At 35.3% G+C, this 18,262-nt stretch overlaps 1 protein-coding gene across 8 annotated transcripts in view; it reads right to left on the bottom strand.

The window, feature by feature from the left end:
• LOC116162620 overlaps window positions 1-18,262 on the bottom strand; it is a 77,843-nt gene that overhangs the window by 37,047 nt on the left and 22,534 nt on the right. The window contains exon 1 of one of the 8 annotated variants that reach the window (XM_031476267.1): window positions 4,343-4,515. The exons of the other annotated variants lie outside the window; for them this stretch is intronic. Within the exon in view, the coding sequence (XP_031332127.1) occupies window positions 4,343-4,393 (51 nt within the window). The 5' untranslated portion in view covers window positions 4,394-4,515. Of the gene's footprint in view, window positions 1-4,342; window positions 4,516-18,262 lie in introns of those variants that run through there. 8 annotated transcript variants of the gene reach the window in all.

Raw genomic sequence — 18,262 nt, 5'->3', positions numbered from 1 at the left:
GAGTGCTTCTGACAATACATTGTTTTTCCACTGCTAAGTCTTCGTCATCTTCTTCCTCACTGTCCAGTCGAACTGCAGAAGCCCCACACAACTGAGCACTTTAACCCATATTTCTGCAATTAGCCCATTGTTAACAAGTTTCCAGCCCCAGAGTCTTCGGGTTTTCGCTTTTTCGATTCCATTCCATCTTTAGACTTGATGGTATGTCCTGAACGCATGATATCGCGTAGCGTGTTTTGTTGGTGACAAAGAAGCAATATTGAATTTACTTTTTGTGGAAGATTGGCTGAAACGTTGGTAGCGGATTTCTTCCAAGATGTCCTCTTTCACACAAAGCAACGAGAAAAGGTGCTCCAGCGTCTGCGATGTGTTCTGGTGTTGCACCACGATGTTTGAAGATTCTAATGATGATACAGACTCCTGCTGATTTCTGCATCTTCTTCCGCCTGTTCAACCTTAACAGCAGCCTGTTCCATTTTCTTTGTCAGCATCGAAACTAGACGGGATTTATTGTGGCGTGGAAAAAACATTAAAAATAAGTCCAATTTTTATCGCCGAAAATTGGGGATTTTACAAAAATGTTAATATTTCCGCGGCTACAACTCGCAACATACGTAGAAGCACAAAAAAAGTTTTACAAAAAATGTGAGGAATTTTACCTTCTTTAACTTTTTTTTTCATAAGACCCACCGCTGCGGCGTTATTTTGAAAGAACTGATTTTCTGCAATTTTCCCAATTACTTACTTATAAATCCAATGTTCTATGTTCTATTCTGTTATAAGTGTAATTGTTAACTATTGTGTAAAAGTGACATGGATAAAATCAAATTGTGGACAGAACTATCGCATGACGTCAGTTGTAGGGTCTTGCAAAATGAAATGCATAATGGAATTGGTTCAAATATTATTAGATTGGTCATACAGTTTGGCTGGCCATAGATGATTCAGATCCGAATTCAGAATTTTGAAAAGCGAGACCTTCATCGTAGTTTAGGAAATATAGGGCTGATAAAGGAGATGGCAATTACGGAGGAAACCACCACGATTACCGACGAGAAGGTCAATGAGGACAGCTGCAGACGCACTATACGGAATGACAGCGCCTCTGCATCAGACAGAAATCCGGCGAGGGTGGTGAAAGCGGTGGCATCCCATCGCCCAGGGTATGTGGACCAACATCTCTAACGAAATGATGAGGACGAGAGGTGGAAAAAGAGTCAGATAGCGCTGATTCCTAAGGGTGAAGGAAGATACCGGCCGATTTTCTTCTTGAACTATGCAGGTAAGGTTTTCGGAAAGATAATGAAGTCATGGACTTTAAATATCCCTTTAACTCAGCGAATAGAAGAACCAGTGTGAATGCGCTTATTGAACTTAAAGTGCCGGATTCTCTGATGAGGGTTGTGAAGAACTACCTCATAAACCGTGTCGTTTACGCAACAAAACCTTCAGGTGAAGATTGCACGTTTACATCTAGTGCGGGAGTGCCGCAGGGATCAGTTCTCGGGCCGCTTCTGTAGATCGTGATGTACGATGGGGTGCTGAGGATGCCAACCTCGAATGGGGTAGAAATGGCGAAATTTGCCGACGACCTCACGGTAATAATACGCAAACGACAAGGACGAGGCGACCTGCAAGCTGCCAAGGACGATTAAACAAGTGGACGCGTGGATGAGACCGCGAAGGCCGACACTGATCCCCAGGAAAACAACTTGCCATGATGACTGGCAAAAGGAGGATTGCCGCGACTATACTGGAAGTGATATGGCACACGATACATCTCACGCGGGGCTGCAAAAACTGAACAAGAACCTCGTAAAAGACGCAAATTTTTGCGCTTTTGGTCCCCCAAAACCGAATTGAAAAAAATTACCTCCAAATTTCGGGTTTAGGTATGCGGTTTTCTACGACTTTTAAAAAATGTACCACATCGGAAAGAACGTACTCAAATAATAATAATACTGAAAATTCATATTTAGCAGGATGACTTGTTTCGAATATGTGATTTCGATAATATCGCCTTGAGTGTTGCAGCTAAAAAGGACTTAGTCCGTCTGACATACTTGTTTTTGTGTCTGAGAAAAGGGCCACCTTGCTGATATTGCTAATCCACTCTTTTAATTGACCTTTGACATGCAGTCACTGAATGTAGGTTTGGGTCAACCTTTTTCTAAGCCGACGCAAATATGTTATCCATATGTGTTCGTCTTGTTGAACCAAGAGTAACTAAATGACAACTCTGTATGATGTGTGGGATATTTTGACTAGCCATCTAATTTCCAACCCATGTAAATTTGTTATAATGTTTAATGTTTGGTTTTTATGTTATGGCGTCAAATACTCGTTTAATTTGTGTACCTTACTTGATCCACACTTCGGCATGCAACAGATATGTCTTGTACCGATTTTTTAAAACGCAACGTAGTAAGTGGTCCTAGTATTTTGTTATTTAGGTTAGGTCGCTTTGTCTAGACGATCATATGGCAGGGGGTTCATTTAGTATGGGTGGAAAAGTTTTGAACTTGAGTGCCGCAGTCTCTCGGGACTTGTTTAGGTGTTTCAAGCCTAAAAACAACTCTCTCCAACTTTTTATTTCATTTTGGTGGCTATAATGAAATTAAGTAGTCACTTCAGAAATACTAACTTAAAACCAACCACGAATACGAGGTGACACAATTAACACATTTCGAACTGTTTATTATGATTGTGGAAAATTTTGTGTTGCCTTAAACCGACATAATATAGTTATATACCCTATAATTTGGTTGCTAAACAGGAACTTCGTTGGTAAATTATGAATAAGTTAATAATTATAATGAATGCACGAAGATAATTGCTGGAATGAAGTAAATGATCATGAATTATAAGCAGTAAATCGGCGTAAATTGGAGAAACCAACCTGTAGAAAACTTTGAGATACGTGTATTAACTTAGGCACTTCTTTGATGAAGCAATTTAATTACAAAACATGTATTATTACAGTCACATCATTGGAAATCGAAACTTAATACATGGGTTAGTAGACTGTATGGGAGAGTGTTGCAACAGTTTCATTTGAATGATGAAATTTGTGTGTATAATGGCAAACTGGTGATGCTAATTGCTCAAACTAAAAAATAGCCATACTATGCTGCATGCAATATTTTCGTCGTTCAAGCACGACACGACACTAATTGTGTTGTTACGAGGAAAAGATGGTAAACGAAAAATAATTTTGGCCCAAATGTTTCTCCTCTTTCAAAAAGAGCTATTGACTCCAATCTATGGGTTTAAAAGACATGTATATGTCACTGCTAGTTTAGGGTATCTCTAAGAAGAAATTGTCTAATATGCTTTGTACCTAAAAACAATTTTTTAGTAAGTACCAAAAGCAATTGTTTAAATATGATGTTCCATTTTCTCATGCAAGAAGTCGACATATTCACAACTGTTTTTACCAAATTCCGATGAAGCAAAAAAATATTATTTTAGGATAATTATATTTATGAGCGGAATTCCGAGCTTATTATTATTCTATATGTACTATAGAAGCATCTATTGTTGCTAGGAGTAGTATGAGTAAGCATTTATTTTGGACTGTAGTGAAAACACTCGGTGGTGACTAAAAAAGGTAAGTGCTGAATATCGACACAAGGACACCATCTGTGTATTTGGCTTAAACCACATACCGCAATGGGTGCGTAACAATTTACATTGAAAATTATAGTATTGTAATGTGACAGATGTGGCGCAATCGTGTTAAAAGACGAATTTCCCATACCTGTATTTATTGTTACAATAAACAAATTTCATTATTATTTAGCATAAAGAAACTTTCAGCTGCCAAATTAAGTTCCCATGTTTTAAATTTGGACCATTTCTTTAGACACGATTTCACACGTAGGTACATTCAGTAGTATCATTAATGTAATTTAATATGTTTCGTTATTGAAATTTAATACCACTTTTACGTCAAAGTGCATCGATTTTAAATTAGTAATCCACACTGATATTATTTTGGATATTTTCACATTTGGTTGGTTTCAATCGATAACAAAATCTTGAGCAAAATCCTCCTCTTTCCCCATATTTCACATTACTACCTTTCTAAACATTGATTCGGAAATTATCGCTATTACACTTTCTAAATCAAAGTCAAAGCAGTGGGTAGCGTTTAATGCATTATTTATAAAATCAAAATGGAATATGGAAATGTGTGAAAAAAGTGGAATTGTTGTCAGATTTCAAGCACGATTTCAGAATTTTTACACTAAAACACTCAATTGCAAGCTGTTGCAAAAAAATTAAATGAAGCACAATAAATAATGTTGTACATTTTTAATTTCCATAAAATAATACATACTTGAAGATGAGGAGGGCAGTCGTCAATTAACAAATTTCTGTAGTTATCCATCTTTATCACAATATATCACCGATCAGAGTTAATTTTTCATTTTCTACCCCACTAAGTATAAAATATGGTACCTATGATTCATAGTAAATACGTACTTTATGCTTTGAAACAGTCAAATGCGACGTTGCAGTCTTGAAATCATGCCATTGATCGTTATTTGGAGTCGGCGCCGGGACGACATGCGCCTATTAAAAACTACCCCTACACAATTTCCCCCGAGAACATCACGGTTTAATGCATTGGCGATTTTTAGAATAATACACGCCAAACTTAGACACCTATCACTATACATGAAAAAGAGTGACGCAAGTTACGCAAGCGGAAGACCTTAATCCTCATCCATTAGATCAATACGTAAATGAACGGGTGTAAATACATCTTCTTCAGGGTCAAGCTGTTTTCGCTTTGCGTCAGGTTTGATTATATTATTATTTATAGTCACGCAAGGGGGGTTAGTGCCAAATCAAACCATTTTATTACCTCATAATAACAAAAATACTGTAGTACGTATACGAACTATTTATATCTTATTCAAATCGAAGTATATATGACCCTGCAAAGAAGGGGTCAGTTAAATTATGTCACCTCCCCCAGAAACATATTTTTTTCTCACATCTTTAATTTCTTATTCTTTTTCTGAGTACCTAAAAAAATGGACAGTTCTAGTTTTGTAAAAGACGAAAATTGGCCATTGGGTTTTCCAATTGTATACATATAGTTCCCAATACACAGAGCTGGGCAGTATACGATTTTGTAAATACCGTTTAGTATTCAAATCCTTTAAAGTATTCAAATACTTTGTAATTAAATACTTTTATGGAAGCAGTATTTGTACTTATTTGTAACTCAAATACTTTCACAAATATTTTGTATTCGAATACTTAGCAAAGTACAGCGTGTTTCAAAATGAATAGAGGGGTTTTAACATGTTATAATATTTAATACATCAAACTTCCAGCCACAATTGTTATATCAAATGAAAGAGAAACTCAAACAGTTTTACATAATAGCCTACAAGTGTTCAATGTGAGCACCATTCGTCACTTGGCATACGTCAAAACGGTATGCTAGTTCTTCCCAAACTTTGATGAGTGTCTCATTAGTAATTGCTGCAACAGCTGTTTCAATCCTGTTTCTTAAATCGGGAAGGTCGGCTGGCTGGAGGCACATACACACGGTCCTTAATAAACCCCCAAAGATAAAAATCACACGGGGTTAGGTCGGGTGACCGTGGAGGCCATGCGAAACAAGCCCTGTCATTAGGCCCCTTACGGCCAATTTATTAGCGCTTTCTAGCGGATTGCGGCGGAAACATACGCACTGATGCCAACAAACAAAAACTGTTTGAGTTTCTCTTTCATTTGATATATCACTTGTGGCTGTAAGTTTCATCTATCAAATATTATAACATGTTGAAACCCCTCTATTCATTTTGAAACACGCTGTATTTGAATATTTAACCTTCCTTTTTTACCAAAAATCGACTGCACCAAATTTTCTCGGGAAAACACTTTTTCTTATTAATTTTGGTGCGTAGAATCCAAAACAATTCGTACTTTTTCGATCAGACTTCTCAATCAAAAGTTATAGACTTAGAAACCAATTTCGAAAAAAAATTCAAAGGGCTGTAACTTTTGAACTAGTAGCCCAATCTTGGAACTGTTTGAAATTATGGATTCTACAGGCCACATTCTATAAGAAAATTTTTTTTCCGAATCGATCTGAGATAATTTTTTTCTCGGGGCACAAAAAAAAGGCAGTGTATAACCTTCCTTTTTTACCAAAAATCGACTGCACCAAAATTTCTCGGGAAAACACTTTTTCTTATTGATTTTAGTGCATAGAATCCAAAACAATTCGTACTTTTTCGATCAGACTTCTCAATCAAAAGTTATAGACTAGAAACCAATTTCGAAAGAAAATTCAAAAGGCTGTAACTTTTGAACTAGTAGCCCAATCTTGGAACTGTTTGAAATTATGGATTCTACAGGCCACATTCTATAAGAAAAATTTTTTTCCGGGTCGATCTGAGGCAATTTTTTTTTCGGGGCTCAAAAAAAGGCAGTGTATAACCTTCCTTTTTTACCAAAAATCGACTACACCAAAAATTCTCGGGAAAACACTTTTTCTTATTAATTTGGGTGCGTAGAATCCAAATCAATTCGTACTTTTTCGATCAGACTTCTTAATCAAAAGTTATAGACTAGAAACCAATTTCGAAAGAAAATTCAAAGGGCTGTAACTTTTGAAATAGTAGCCCAATCTTGGAACTGTTTGAAATTATGGATTCTACGGGCCACATTCTATAAGAAAATTTTTTTCCGGGTCGATCTGAGACAATTTTTTTTTCGGGGCTCAAAAAAAGGCAGTGTATAACCTTCCTTTTTTACCAAAAATCAACTGCACAAAAATTTCTCGGGAAAACACTTTTTCTTATTAATTTTGGTGCGTAGAATCCAAAACAATTCGTACTTTTTCGATCAGACTTCTCAATCAAAAGTTATAGACTAGAACCAATTTCGAAAGAAAATTCAAAGGGCTGTAACTTTTGAACTAGTAGCCCAATCTTGGAACTGTTTGAAATTATGGATTCTACAGGCCACATTCTATAAGAAATTTTTTTTTCCGGATCGATCTGAGACAATTTTTTTTCGGGGCTCAAAAAAAGGCAGTGTATAACCTTCCTTTTTTACCAAAAATCGACTGCACCAAAATTTCTCGGGAAAACACTGTTTCTTATTAATTTTGGTGCGTAGAATCCAAAACAATTCGTACTTTTTCGATCAGACTTCTCAATCAAAAGTTATGGACAAAAAACAAATTTCGAAAAAAAATTCAAAGGGCTGTAACTTTTGATCTAGTAGCCCAATCTTCAAACTGTTTGAAATTATGGATTCCACGGGCCAAATTCTATAAGAAAATGTTTTTTCCCGGTCGAACTTTCTTCAAATTATATTGTAGACCAGTATTTCCCAAACTGTGGGTCGCGAACGAGTATTGAATGGGCCCTAATGGGCGATTCACCACTGTATAAGGCCTAAATAAAAAAAATACGAACTAAATTTGAAATTTCAAATAGAACAAATAAGACAGTAGTTCCACAACTAGCCACTAGGGAATCTGAGCATTATCAATATTAAATTTATACTCTCTTTTCTGTAAAACAACGAAGATTGAAATTTTTTTAGACGGTTCGGAACCCAGTCAACTTTTGGGGCCACTGTTGTAGACAGTTGGCATCGTTGTTAAGCATAAGAATCTGTACTGTAAAGGCAAGGTGAGACGGGACCAATAGAATTTCTCTATACTACCAGGTACCAGGTACCAGCCAGGTACATTTGACGGCACTTGCACTAGCAACCAGCCAACGAAATCATTTGCCATCGGAGCAATAGTCACGATTTTCGCAAGACAAAGGTGCCCCTCAGTTAAGTTGAACTATTTGCTATCTGCGTGATTAAAACGGCCTCACTATACCGGAAGGGTTATGGCAATGAGAGATCTTCCTTCTTCTCCATAATTACGGAGCTTGTAGCAAACGTGGCTAATGCCTTTGCTCTGCTTAAGCTAGGGAAAATGAAAACGAAATTTGACATTTTCAGTTTTTTGCTGATATCTCAGTTATTTTTAATGATTTTTCAAAAATCATTCCCATGTAAGTCACGAATTGGAACCCTGTATAGTGTGACCATTGTTATAAAAATCACCTCGAAAATCACGTTCCTAAGTTTTCAGATCAATAGGCAATAATACTGAAAATATGGACAGATGAAGTGACGTGCGAGCGGGGATATTTTGTCGGGCAGGTATAACAACTCCAATGATATTCTTTTGCCATACCCACACCCACTTAAATATGTCTCCATTTTCCTTAGGAAGTGGTGTAGACTCGAAAATAAAGTTACTATCATTTTCATAAAGCGTCGCTATTGGTGACATCTTCAAAGGGTCAGTAGGTACCTACCACATTTTATTCCGTTATCTTGAAAGGATATATAAAAATGATTATTAAATTATTTTCCATCTATAGATGTGTCTCGACTTAAATTTACAGTTTCCGGGTAATTCTCCTTTTTTAAATCGTAGATGATATTGAAAGCGAATATTTTTGAAATCTACAGAGACATCGTGGCGCTACTAAGCGCTATCAAGGCGACATCAAGCCGATAAAAGGTTAGCCACCGGCGATAAGGAACGGAAGCGTTCTTTCTGGAGAAATATGATGTGTTTATTCGATAATGTTCCGTGATTTTTTTAGAAACTTTCCGTTTCCAATATAAGCAAATTCAATTGTGTTTAATAGCAGTTCCATCATCATTCCCGAAGTGATAATACTGACATTCACGCTCGTGAGTGACAAATCTACATGTTATAAATATGATTGCAATAAATAATAATTAACTATTAAAGGTCAATCTATTTAATGACTGTTAAAAATTGATTAATAATGAAATGTGAATTTACATTTACGGTATTTGAATGTAAAATTTAATTAGGACACTCTGTACACTGAGAAACACAAAATTGGTACCTACACGTGTTTTTAAGGATATAAAAAAAATCGCTATTGTTTTTCAGTTACGTAGACTAACGGGCCAAAAAGTTAAACCCAAAAATTGCCTGAACCTCTAAAAAAGGGTACTTTTTATAGTTCTTGTTACACAGAACATATGAATGTGCGGTTTTCTGTGTCAGTAAATATTCCTTAAACTTCAAGCATCTATGCAGATACAAAAAAAATGTTGCACACGCGCATTCCAACTTTAATCGGCTTGATAAACAGTCGAACAAAACCTGTTACGTCAAGTGCCAGTGTACCACCCTAACCCAAAATTTATATTGGCACAAAGAATGAAAGATACGTCCAAATCAGAAAATTGTGTGTCTTTGGCTGATTATGATGCTATAGTATTGGGCTGTGACAAAGAATTAGATAGTAAGTTTGATGAAATTTAGGTGGGATAGGATACTATGTGCTTATTAAGAAATGGGTCTCTAATAGTAGGGAAGCTAGCTCGAAATCCACTGAACGAGAACGATCAAAATTTTAAAATGGTTTTCTTGGAGAAAATAAGTTATACACCAAATGAAAACGTTGATAATAGTTATTAAAAAATATTTAAAAAAATCGCGACATTTGATAACTCCGTAACAAACAATTTTTGGTCGGTTTTTCACGACCTTTCTACGGATATAACTAAGTTACGGTTAGATGCATAAAGCTGATTTTTTCTTTAATTATAAGATATCTTATAATAATAAGATAATCTAATTAGAGAAAAAAAAAGAAACACCGTGCTAGCCGAGGTCCTAGCCATTGACAGAATCTATCATTATTCATTAGTCTGTAAATTTCATTTGGTGTACATTTATATTAGACCTAGAATAGTCGAATAGAAAAAAAAGTATAGGTATGTTGAGATTAGACGCATCAAAAGGAGACTTTTCAAAATCAAAAGAGTTCTTGAGTTTAAAGTGTGAGCTTCACTCCCAAAAACCACCCCCGAGACGCACTGCGATGGTTTTTCTCGTTTTTCTCAGAAACCGTTGGTCGCATATATTTTATACTTACTAAAAATATTTCTTATAACATTTTCTACAAAAAAATTCTATTAATTATTTTTATTGATCCAATGCATTTCGAGCAATAACCATTTGAAATATGGAGTACAAACAAATATAATATACAGTGTGATTGATTTTGCGTGTCCAAGCATATATTTCTTTCATTATTGGAAATAGAAAAAGTGTAAAGGCCGATTCAGAGTTCCGTAACGGTATGAGGTACGAAATACGAAATAAGCGGTAACGTAGGTCCGTAAGAGGTAAGGGAAGACCGTAAAACAATTGGTACCTTGCATATGCGCGATTTGATTTGCTTTTTTGCGTCGTATGTTGTCAAACTGACGTTTGAGATTGTAGTACCAAAGGTTATTTTGCTTTTCATAGACGTAGGTAAACGAATATGGATAGTGACATCATAATCATAGCGCTTCTAGTGTTAATACACCTTCAACACAAATGTTTAACGGTCGAATACCTTCTCATCGTAATAAACAAAACATGATTCTGTAAGAGATAAGGTATGAAATGAAATAATCCATTTCTTACCTCTTACTACTTACGTCTTGCATCTTACGGAAAAACTCTGAATGTCACCATTATAATTTAAATGTTTATTTTTCTTATTTCTGATCATTACCTCTTATCGCTTACCGTTACGGAACTCTGAATCGGCCTTAAGAAGCAATTTAAGAATCAGATATACTTATCGGTTCGATTGTTACAGTGCAACAGTGCAACGTTCTTCAAATTATGAATGAATGATGAAGTAAATAGTAATCGGAAAAGAGATGATAAATGGCCGTTTGCACCCACAAATTTAAGCGAAGTTTAAAGCTTAAGCGAATAGCTTAAAATCCATGGCAATGATTATTGCGACAATGGCCTCGCCTAAATTTGTCGGTGTAAACGGCCTTTAGACCGTTTATAATAATTAGTCATTACCATAATGTCTTCCAATCGTTTGGTGTTTCATGCTCACTATACCTACCCTTACAAAGATCCATGCTCGAACATGAAGTCGAATACCTAATTCTTATATCTTAAAATACAATGAACGGGTATAAAAGACAAGTTCTGAGTCGTTTTGGTATTCTATACCATATTTAAATTCTTCTTAAAGAAGTGCTTCAAAACAATTTCATCATCTAGGGGATTCAAATGGGCCAGAATGAGATTCTTATAAGACTTTGCGTAAGAAATCACGCAATCTACGCGTTCTACGTGTTGACGTGGAGTATAAGACAGAAATGTTATCCATTATTGCGAGATGAAACTTTTTTTTGTTGGAGATGAAACTGAGGATGAAACGAAATGTAATGGATTGGAAAATTGGAAAAATAAGTATTAAGAAGTTTCTGATCACGATTAATGAAGCTGTCTCCACAGTAATAATATATTTATCCACTTGAAGAATATGTAGGCGATCACTTCGACAAGTGCAAGTGTATAAGAATTTAGTAGGAGAAAAAGTAACAAGCAATTTTAATCTTTAATCTTAATCTTTTAATCATATTGAGCCTTTTAAGTGTAATTATTAGTTAACTGCCAACATGCTATTTGATCCAAGACCACTTGAACTACGATATGTAAATCACAAACTTTATCCGTACTGATTAGTCCATCAAATTACCCATACAAACAAATCTGAATAGTATCACGAAAAACAACTTTTAAATCTACTCTCAATTTTAAACCTCCGCTCCTACCGATTATATCAATTCTATTGTCATAATTTAAAAAATAATTACCCAGATTTGATTGATTGAGGTTCGCGGAACGTTATTCATTAATAAACACTCCCAAATTACTTTCGAATATCAAAATGATTTAATTATGATGCACCATTGACTTTCTCAAATCGTTTCGTTTTATTATAGGATATGTAATTAATTCACTCTCTAAATCATATTTTAATTCCGTTTCAATGGTTGTATGTACTTCACTTTCAATCAACTGTCGTATAGTCGAGTAATTGAATCATTTGCATCTTATTAACGCGATATGAGTTTACATACACCTGTAGAGTGATCATTAGAATGCAGTCTTAGGCAAATAATTAGAATACTTCCACGAAGAACGTATTAATGTCACGGACAATTTTATCGTTAACCACATCTGTTCGCTAACTGTAAAACAAGACTCTTTGAGGAAAATTAGCAATTTTCAAAACCATTCATTTTTCAGACAAGAACTTCCGTTATAGTGTAATTAAATTTTTGCAAAGTCATACTATACACTAAACGGAATCTTATGCAAGTCAATAACGCAATTTTAAAGGAAACAGAAAAATGTCGAAAATTGTTTATAAATTAGTGAACGGTAATTTAGCAACCGTATAACGTTTCTCATATTATAATGACAGATTAAAACAATCATATCTGATTATACGTTAGATACTTTAGAAAGGCAAACAATCGATCGTATCCTACATGTTTAAATCACTATTATTAACCACTTGCTAGGCTGTAAATTAATAAAAACAAACACCGTTATGGAACAAAATATGATTATGAAGTCAATTGCCTTCTATTTACTTTTTATGGTCGCCAGATGATCATCATCATTTCATATCGTTCACTGCACTGATTGCTGGGGCTAATGTGTTCTATGATGAAACTTCGAAAAGACCGAGGATCTGTTCTGTAATTTCGTTACGTTGACCGACTGTGCAGCTCAGTGGTAGAGCGTTTGCCTACATTGCCTGGAGGTCGGGTGTTCGAACCTGGGCTGAGGTAAGAATTTTTCATCTGTGGCAGAGATGGGAATTACCTTAGACCAGTTTCGAGCATTCTGCCGGCTACTCCGAATTAGGTTTTCCTGCAGTTTACCTAATTCGTAAGGTAAATACCGGAGTAGTATAGAACAACTTATCACCTTCTGCAGAGGCACCTCTAAAAATCATTATGCGGGTCACTCTGTAATTGGGCGCAAGCCTGTTGAGGGCCCAGAGCAAGAAAGGTATAATAAATAAATAAATAAACCGTAAAGGTTGTTGAGGAGCCTCATTTTTATTCCAGTAGTGGAGACAACGGCATAATTGGCAAGATTTATGAACACCGTTTATGACCGTTTATGACCGATTAGTATAGCAATTCTAGGCAGCAGTGGTCAATATTGAGCATTATGGCAAAACTACCAGAGGTCCTAAATATGTTCGCACTTTTAAGTAAAGCTAAGAAAATTGGCACATACAATTGGCCTACACAAATGTTGTTTACTATTGACTGGACCATTTTTTCCGGTTCTACTAAGCTCTATGGTTGTGAAAACATATTTAGAATATTTGGGATCGACTACTAGGACACGGGTAAGTCCTTATGAGTAGGAGTTGCTTACCCATTCTGGAGCTAACTAGCCTATTTCTATATGTTTACTTGTTTTTGCTCCAAACTGGCATAAGTAGCCACAAAGGTAAGTGATTAGCCAAAGATCATATCATCTATTCATCCAGTCAACATTTGCGTAAGCAAGCCCTCCCCCCCCCCCTCGTTCCAGGAGCAAATGAGCATATGTGTCAGTTTATATAGCTGTACTAAAACATGCGAACTTTTTTCCTAATCTCCCTGACTATACTAGTTAGAGCTATTTATGCTGATACACCGCCTCCCTACTGGCAACATAGCTCGAGAGTCAGTTGACAGCAAATATTTCTCGCTATTTAATCCTTTAACGCTCGTGTAAAGATTTTATTTCAAAAACATCTTCTATGCTTATTCAATTCAATTAAACTTTAAACTTTAGCATTCCCAGGCGCGCCCTTAAAAGAGGATACGACACAATCCTGTTAGGTATTGATTTCTGGCTCTTGGATTTAGTCCAAATTTGTCCAGATTGTATTTACTTAAAAACAGTTTATGCGAACATACCCACTGTGAATGTGACGATCAATAAAACAAGTGAATTTAAAATATGTTACTGTGCCGCTTTTTTTTATATTTACGTTATTGGCATGGTAAAGGTAAATGAGTTTATATACTGCGTACAATATGTCCCGGATTATTCGTGCAAGAAAAAGAAAGATTTTGTTTTTGTGTTTCTCATACAAGGAGATTTACAATAAAATGCCTGCATTATCTCAAAGGGTGACGCAATTTTCAAATTCCAGTTGACAGTAAAGAAAGTTTTTCTTTGTAATCGAAATTTTGGCAAAGTCCACTAAATATTAAATCCATCACAGCAGCATTCACAGTATGACAAGACGTTTAATTCCATAATTGTGCCCTCAAAACGGGGAGGCTTATTTGAATAACAACGTGAATAGCCACATTTCTTTGTATTAACTTTAATAAACGATCCACATTTACTTTTTCGTTCGTTCGTTTCGTTGAAATTTATATCTGTTTATTGAATATTGGCAAAATTTCTATTACAAGATATATAAAAGTTTTATTTACTAGAAACCAAAAGGGTATTTAAAATTGTGTCAGTTAATCTTTGAGATAATGCAGAATTTTTGTATTACGCGTTATTTAGAAAGCACATAAACAAATGTTTTCTTCCTTTTGCGCAAACAGTCTGGGGACATACTGTAGGTATATGAAACCACATACATAGTGAAACGTAAATTTAATTATGTGATATCTTTCTCTACTCCCAACCCTTCCGAACGCTCTAGAACAAACACGTCATATTCCCCAAATGCCTCACATCCACCTTAGTTTCTTATCGCCGATGTTTTATAGCGCCTCGATGTCTATCAGTATTTCTAAAATATTCGCTACAATAATCAAGAATAGAATTGGTAACATTCAGAAATCCAGGCGCTTTTCAGGATGACTGAATAGATTCAAGCTATAGAAAAGGCGAAAACGGGGCCGCGTTGAAAATGGTAAGTGGATTAATTCAAAGTTTGTCTTGAAGATCAAGAATACCAAAAAACCGCCCACAAAACAGCACTATGTTGGCTTTTGGATAAATTGCCTCTCATGATTTAGATCTAGTAAGTGGTTCACTGAGCAAAGCAGCAAAACTAAAGCTTTCACTCCGCAAAATCATTCACGACAAACTCTCTTGAGACCTCATAATGTCATACATTATTCTAATTCCTCGTATCTGGGATGCATATCAAAACTGATGGATGGAAGGAGGGGTGAACCGAATTACAAGTTTCAGAAGCATTTTGTTAGCTATATTCAGTGCGAACCCACTATTGCAATACATGGTAAATTATTTTCAATTAACATTAATTAACTGAATTAGAGATATAATCTTTGCAAGTAGCAATAATCATATATAAATATGTGTGGTCTAATATGAATAAATCCAACGGATGGGGCGATACATTAAAAGTAGAAGTTCAGATTTGTGTATGTGCATCCTTCGGGGTCGCATTTTTATTAGATGATAGTTTTTTCCGCCTAATTGCTATGCAACAGATTTTCATTACCTAAACAACCCAAATTTACTCGGTAAAATACAATTATAAGTGACAAACAAACATTCAAAAGAAAGGAAAGCAAAGTCAAAAAGAAAAAAAAGCATCTCGCTCAGAATGAGCTTCAGAATGTGACGCTGTAGTTAGGACCTGCCATAGTACCTGTAGATGAGTGAGACGATAAAAATATTTTGTCACGTCCATTTTGTTTGTTTTTATTAGAGGGGTCTACACAAAAATTGCTCCGCAAATAAGATAATTGTCTATTGCACCATGCGTATTTTTGAAGGGGAATTATAACTGGCGACTTATCGATGATAATAGTCACACCGGCGGGGTTGCAAAAAATCTCCTTACTTAAATGGTTAAATGGTAAATCGGACATTTCATCTAATACACCCTAATTTTTGTGGAAAGCCCATATGAGTGGGAGTGCCTATCAATTCAGGCGCTAACTAGCAGATTTCTATATTTATTGATTTTTTCAATGTCTTTGTATAATTAGCTACAAAGGTAAGTAATTACATCACATAACATTTTTATGACACTCATAGGTATAATCTGAATTCTGAGCTCTTTCAGATGTCCAACCGATTTTGTAGTTTTTGAGAGGAGGGGATGAGGTCATTAGTTAAGGTTTTGAGTGTAAACGCAGAGCCCATCGCAGTTGCAGAAGGGCGAAAACCGCACGCTTCTTGTGCTGGGTGTTTTTCGATTTATTTGGGCGTCCACCTTTCATTTGGCTTCGGTCGTGTCCAACCCCACTCGGATCGATCGGGAACAAATTGCTAAGCATGTACGTAAATCACCTAAATCAGAAAATTTCCCCTAAATTCAGTACGAAAAAATCCCTTAGTTCTTGAATAAACTTTTAAGGTATATGTCTCCTATACAAGGACTTTTCTCAAGGGGTATTAATGCTACACCCTGAGCTCTACTGTTCAGAAATGTGACGGCATTTACAATGTGTAGCAGTAGCACCGTTTCGTCCCGACACTCGACTACAGGGATACTGTTTTGGTGCCTCCTGAGAAGCTTAAATGTATTTTGTCTGTCTGAGTCAAATAGGTAACGACTTGTAATCACCTACCATAAGGAATAATAAAATAATACGAAATAAATTATTACCTACTATTATTATGCTAATTAAATGAAAAACTTATCCATATCCCTTTGCAAGGAATAGCTTCCTTTTATGTAAATAAATAATTAGATGTCCAAACCTTAAGAAATAAATGTTTTCTTTAATTCGTGACTACATCTTACCTACTTTTACTTTTTACCAATTAGCGCTAATAACAGTAATACATTTCCGCAAATACAATGAATACTAGATGTACGCCGTCAAGTGGTCGCTCTTTCAGAAGTTCTCACCTATTATTTTTAATATAATATCGTGTAGGTAACGGTGATGTACCAACAACCGCATTATTTACTATAAGATTGTGTCAATATACACAACCGCATTCAATAGAATACTTCCCAAACCATTTTATGCATTGTCCAAAGTAACTGTGCAACCTTCTTTATTCATATAGTAAAAGCTGAGAACATGCCATAAACATGAAGTGTTAACACTATTTGAATTAAAGCTACGCGGGAGTTCCGTAAATTAAATTGTATACTATTTGGTATCTTACTATTGTGTGTCTGTTGGAATGACGGACACTTTTCTAAACTAAACAGTTCCCACGTTACGAATTGCTGTAATTTCTTGCAGATAAATTAGGTTATTATTTACTGGTGTGACCAATAAAAAGGAAACTGGGCTGCAATTTGGAAATGTCTAATTGTTGTCAAGACAATTAGTAGAAACAAACGTAAACTTTCATTTTATAAATAGATAACCAAATCTATAGGAACTGCATTAGCATCGTTCAACTACACATAAATATAAATATAAATAAAGTTAATATACAAATAAACTATATCTGACGACTCTAGCCGACATGTATACTATCTATCACTATTACTGATGACATACGCAAACGGAAATAAATTGTGAAGAAGTACGTCATGTGTCCAGAAGAGAACAAAAATATGTCTAGTCATTATGTCTCTATTTCTGGAGGACAGGTGCATAATGTTAGTATTTATACTAACAGGTGATGAAATCGGGCTTTTGGGCTCAAAAGAGCAAAAGAAATAGCCATTACTTTCTATAAAGATAGTGTTACTCGGTTATTATGGCCATCGTGGCATATTTTCATTCATCAAATCAACACAAACGCCAAAACCAGTGCATTTTTCAATTCGTACATTTATCAGTCCGTCGTCAGATTTTAATTTGTAAAAGATTCAACTTTGTATTTCCGCCGCGGCCGAAAATTTCAAAGTATTTCTGTACATTCGAGTTAACATTCGCACAAAATGCACTTTCCAAATTTTAGTAGGCCACTGCATCGAATTGAATGTATAAGTTCATTTATTATAAGCAATTAAATTTCTTTTCAACAGTATTTTAATATATTCAGACCTAAATTCGTTTTTATCATAAATTTATTACTCAGTTACCTACTCGAAAAAAAATTAAGTGCAGTTGGTCCGCTTTATAGCCGTAATCGTAACTTTCTACTGAAAAGTTTGAATTATAAAAAACATATCCAGTAGTATAGGAAGACAAAGCACAACAAAATAATAATTTGCATAAGTAATTATTTGTTCTTCGATTTGTGCCCTATGGGTCTAAATTCTCACAGTTTACAATATGTTGCAACCGTTATTGATAAATATCAATCAACGTTGCAACTTCGTCACATGTGTTAATTAACAAAAATATTTTCTTCTCTAAACTTTTTTTATAATTAACTGTATAATACAAAGCATTTTCAGCGCAATTTTTAATGTAGAAATTTGCACTAAGACTTTAGAAACCATTAACGATTAACGTATCGATCAGAATTACTTCGGAAATTGTTTTAGTGAAATTT

The sequence above is a fragment of the Photinus pyralis genome, unplaced genomic scaffold (genome assembly GCF_008802855.1).
Source record: "Photinus pyralis isolate 1611_PpyrPB1 unplaced genomic scaffold, Ppyr1.3 Ppyr1.4_LG2, whole genome shotgun sequence".
NCBI lineage: Eukaryota > Metazoa > Arthropoda > Insecta > Coleoptera > Lampyridae > Photinus > Photinus pyralis.
The sequence above is the reverse complement of the archived record's forward strand: the minus strand, read 5'-3'. Positions and strand labels throughout refer to the sequence as shown.